The sequence below is a fragment of the Branchiostoma floridae genome, chromosome 6 (assembly GCF_000003815.2).
Source record: "Branchiostoma floridae strain S238N-H82 chromosome 6, Bfl_VNyyK, whole genome shotgun sequence".
NCBI lineage: Eukaryota > Metazoa > Chordata > Leptocardii > Amphioxiformes > Branchiostomatidae > Branchiostoma > Branchiostoma floridae.
In genome coordinates this window covers 14,736,868-14,738,204 of record NC_049984.1, presented here as the reverse complement: position 1 = coordinate 14,738,204, position 1,337 = coordinate 14,736,868, and the positions used below count along the sequence as shown (strand labels likewise).

General features: G+C 45.5%; 1 protein-coding gene across 1 annotated transcript in view; it reads right to left on the bottom strand.

The window, feature by feature from the left end:
• The window catches only part of LOC118418633, a 6,320-nt gene extending 5,507 nt beyond the window's left edge, over nucleotides 1-813 (bottom strand). Inside the window, exon 1 of the mRNA XM_035824643.1 lies at nucleotides 593-813. Coding sequence (XP_035680536.1) covers nucleotides 593-758 — 166 coding nt within the window. The 5' untranslated portion in view covers nucleotides 759-813. The remainder of the gene's footprint in view (nucleotides 1-592) is intronic.
• Between the last annotated feature and the right edge of the window lie 524 nt (nucleotides 814-1,337).

The following is a 1,337-nucleotide window of genomic DNA, read 5'->3' as shown; positions in this document are numbered from 1 at the left end:
AGACACAAAATGCCGACTACATACACGTTCGGTCTGAAGGATGTTCTTCGTCGTCGTGTCTCCGCGGCTGATCGCCGCTATCCACAGCCTCCGGCGTTCTTCCGTTAGTTTCTCATGCTCGACTCCCTGATTGCTAACTAATTTCGGTATAGAAAAAAAGGAAATCTTCTCCCTATCCGAGTTTCTGTCAGATCTCGACCCACAGCCTACAATAATACACAGAACCATCGCTGAGAACGCGTAGGGTAGGGGACACTGTGACCAGGGGGACGTTGCGCTGGGTCACAAAGATGGCGGATAGCAACCGTTGCTAAGGTCAGATCACGTGACTGAAAGCCGAGAATACTCGACTTCGAAATGGTCCATTTTGAAAATGGCTATAACCATGGCAACAAGTATCTTCTATCCTAACTTAATTGACTTTCTATGACCCAGAGCTAGATCCTTCCGTTCTACTAGTCGATTTTCTTTTTGCTTTGACCACGCGGCAGGTAGTTATTAAAGCGTCTCTGAAAATCTTATATTAGGACTCCATGCATGTCTACTTGAGAATTTTGTGCATCTCATTCACTTAACATCATCACAGTCTTACCTCCCGAGATGTCGAAGGTTTTCAGCGTCGCCTGCCCCATCTCTTTGAAGCGGTCGTCCCTAACGTAGCTGACGGGCTGGCCGAAGCCCGCCTGGGCGTCTCGGGGCAGGGAGACGCAGGCCCCGAGCAGGAGCCACACGGTACACGGCGGGAGCAATCTCGGCATGGCGACTGTCTCCGCACATGTACAGGGCTGGTATGGCAACGCATGCGCGCGAGAACTTTCCGTCTGCCCCTGTCTGACACCTGTTCGCACACCTGTGGAGATGGACTGAGCAATTCCTTCTGATGATCTTGTTAATCGACCAGACGTATGTTTTGTTTTGTACAGCATGGAAAGGTATAAAGAACACGAAAGAAAGTTTAGCTACGGCTATTCATCTCATTAAAAATCTTTGTATTAATAATTGTGAAAATACGTGATGATTATATTGATACACTGGCAAATCAAGGTTCTACATTTTACAGAGTAATTCGGATCCATCCTGAACAAGTGGAAAAAGACCCTACATATCTCCCATTGATTCCATTACATACAGCTGTGCCAGTGTTCTAGGGAGGCAATTTGAAACAATAAAAGGATTCCGTTGTCAATCACAAATCGATCCTGTACGGTTAAATTTGATATAGGTATCTACTTTCTCATTACCAATACTGTAAAAGTTACTTTCATACTTGTGACATATCAGAACCTTAACAACAACTGAGCCTACAATAGTCCATCCATCTAAAAGTCTAGTGTCAA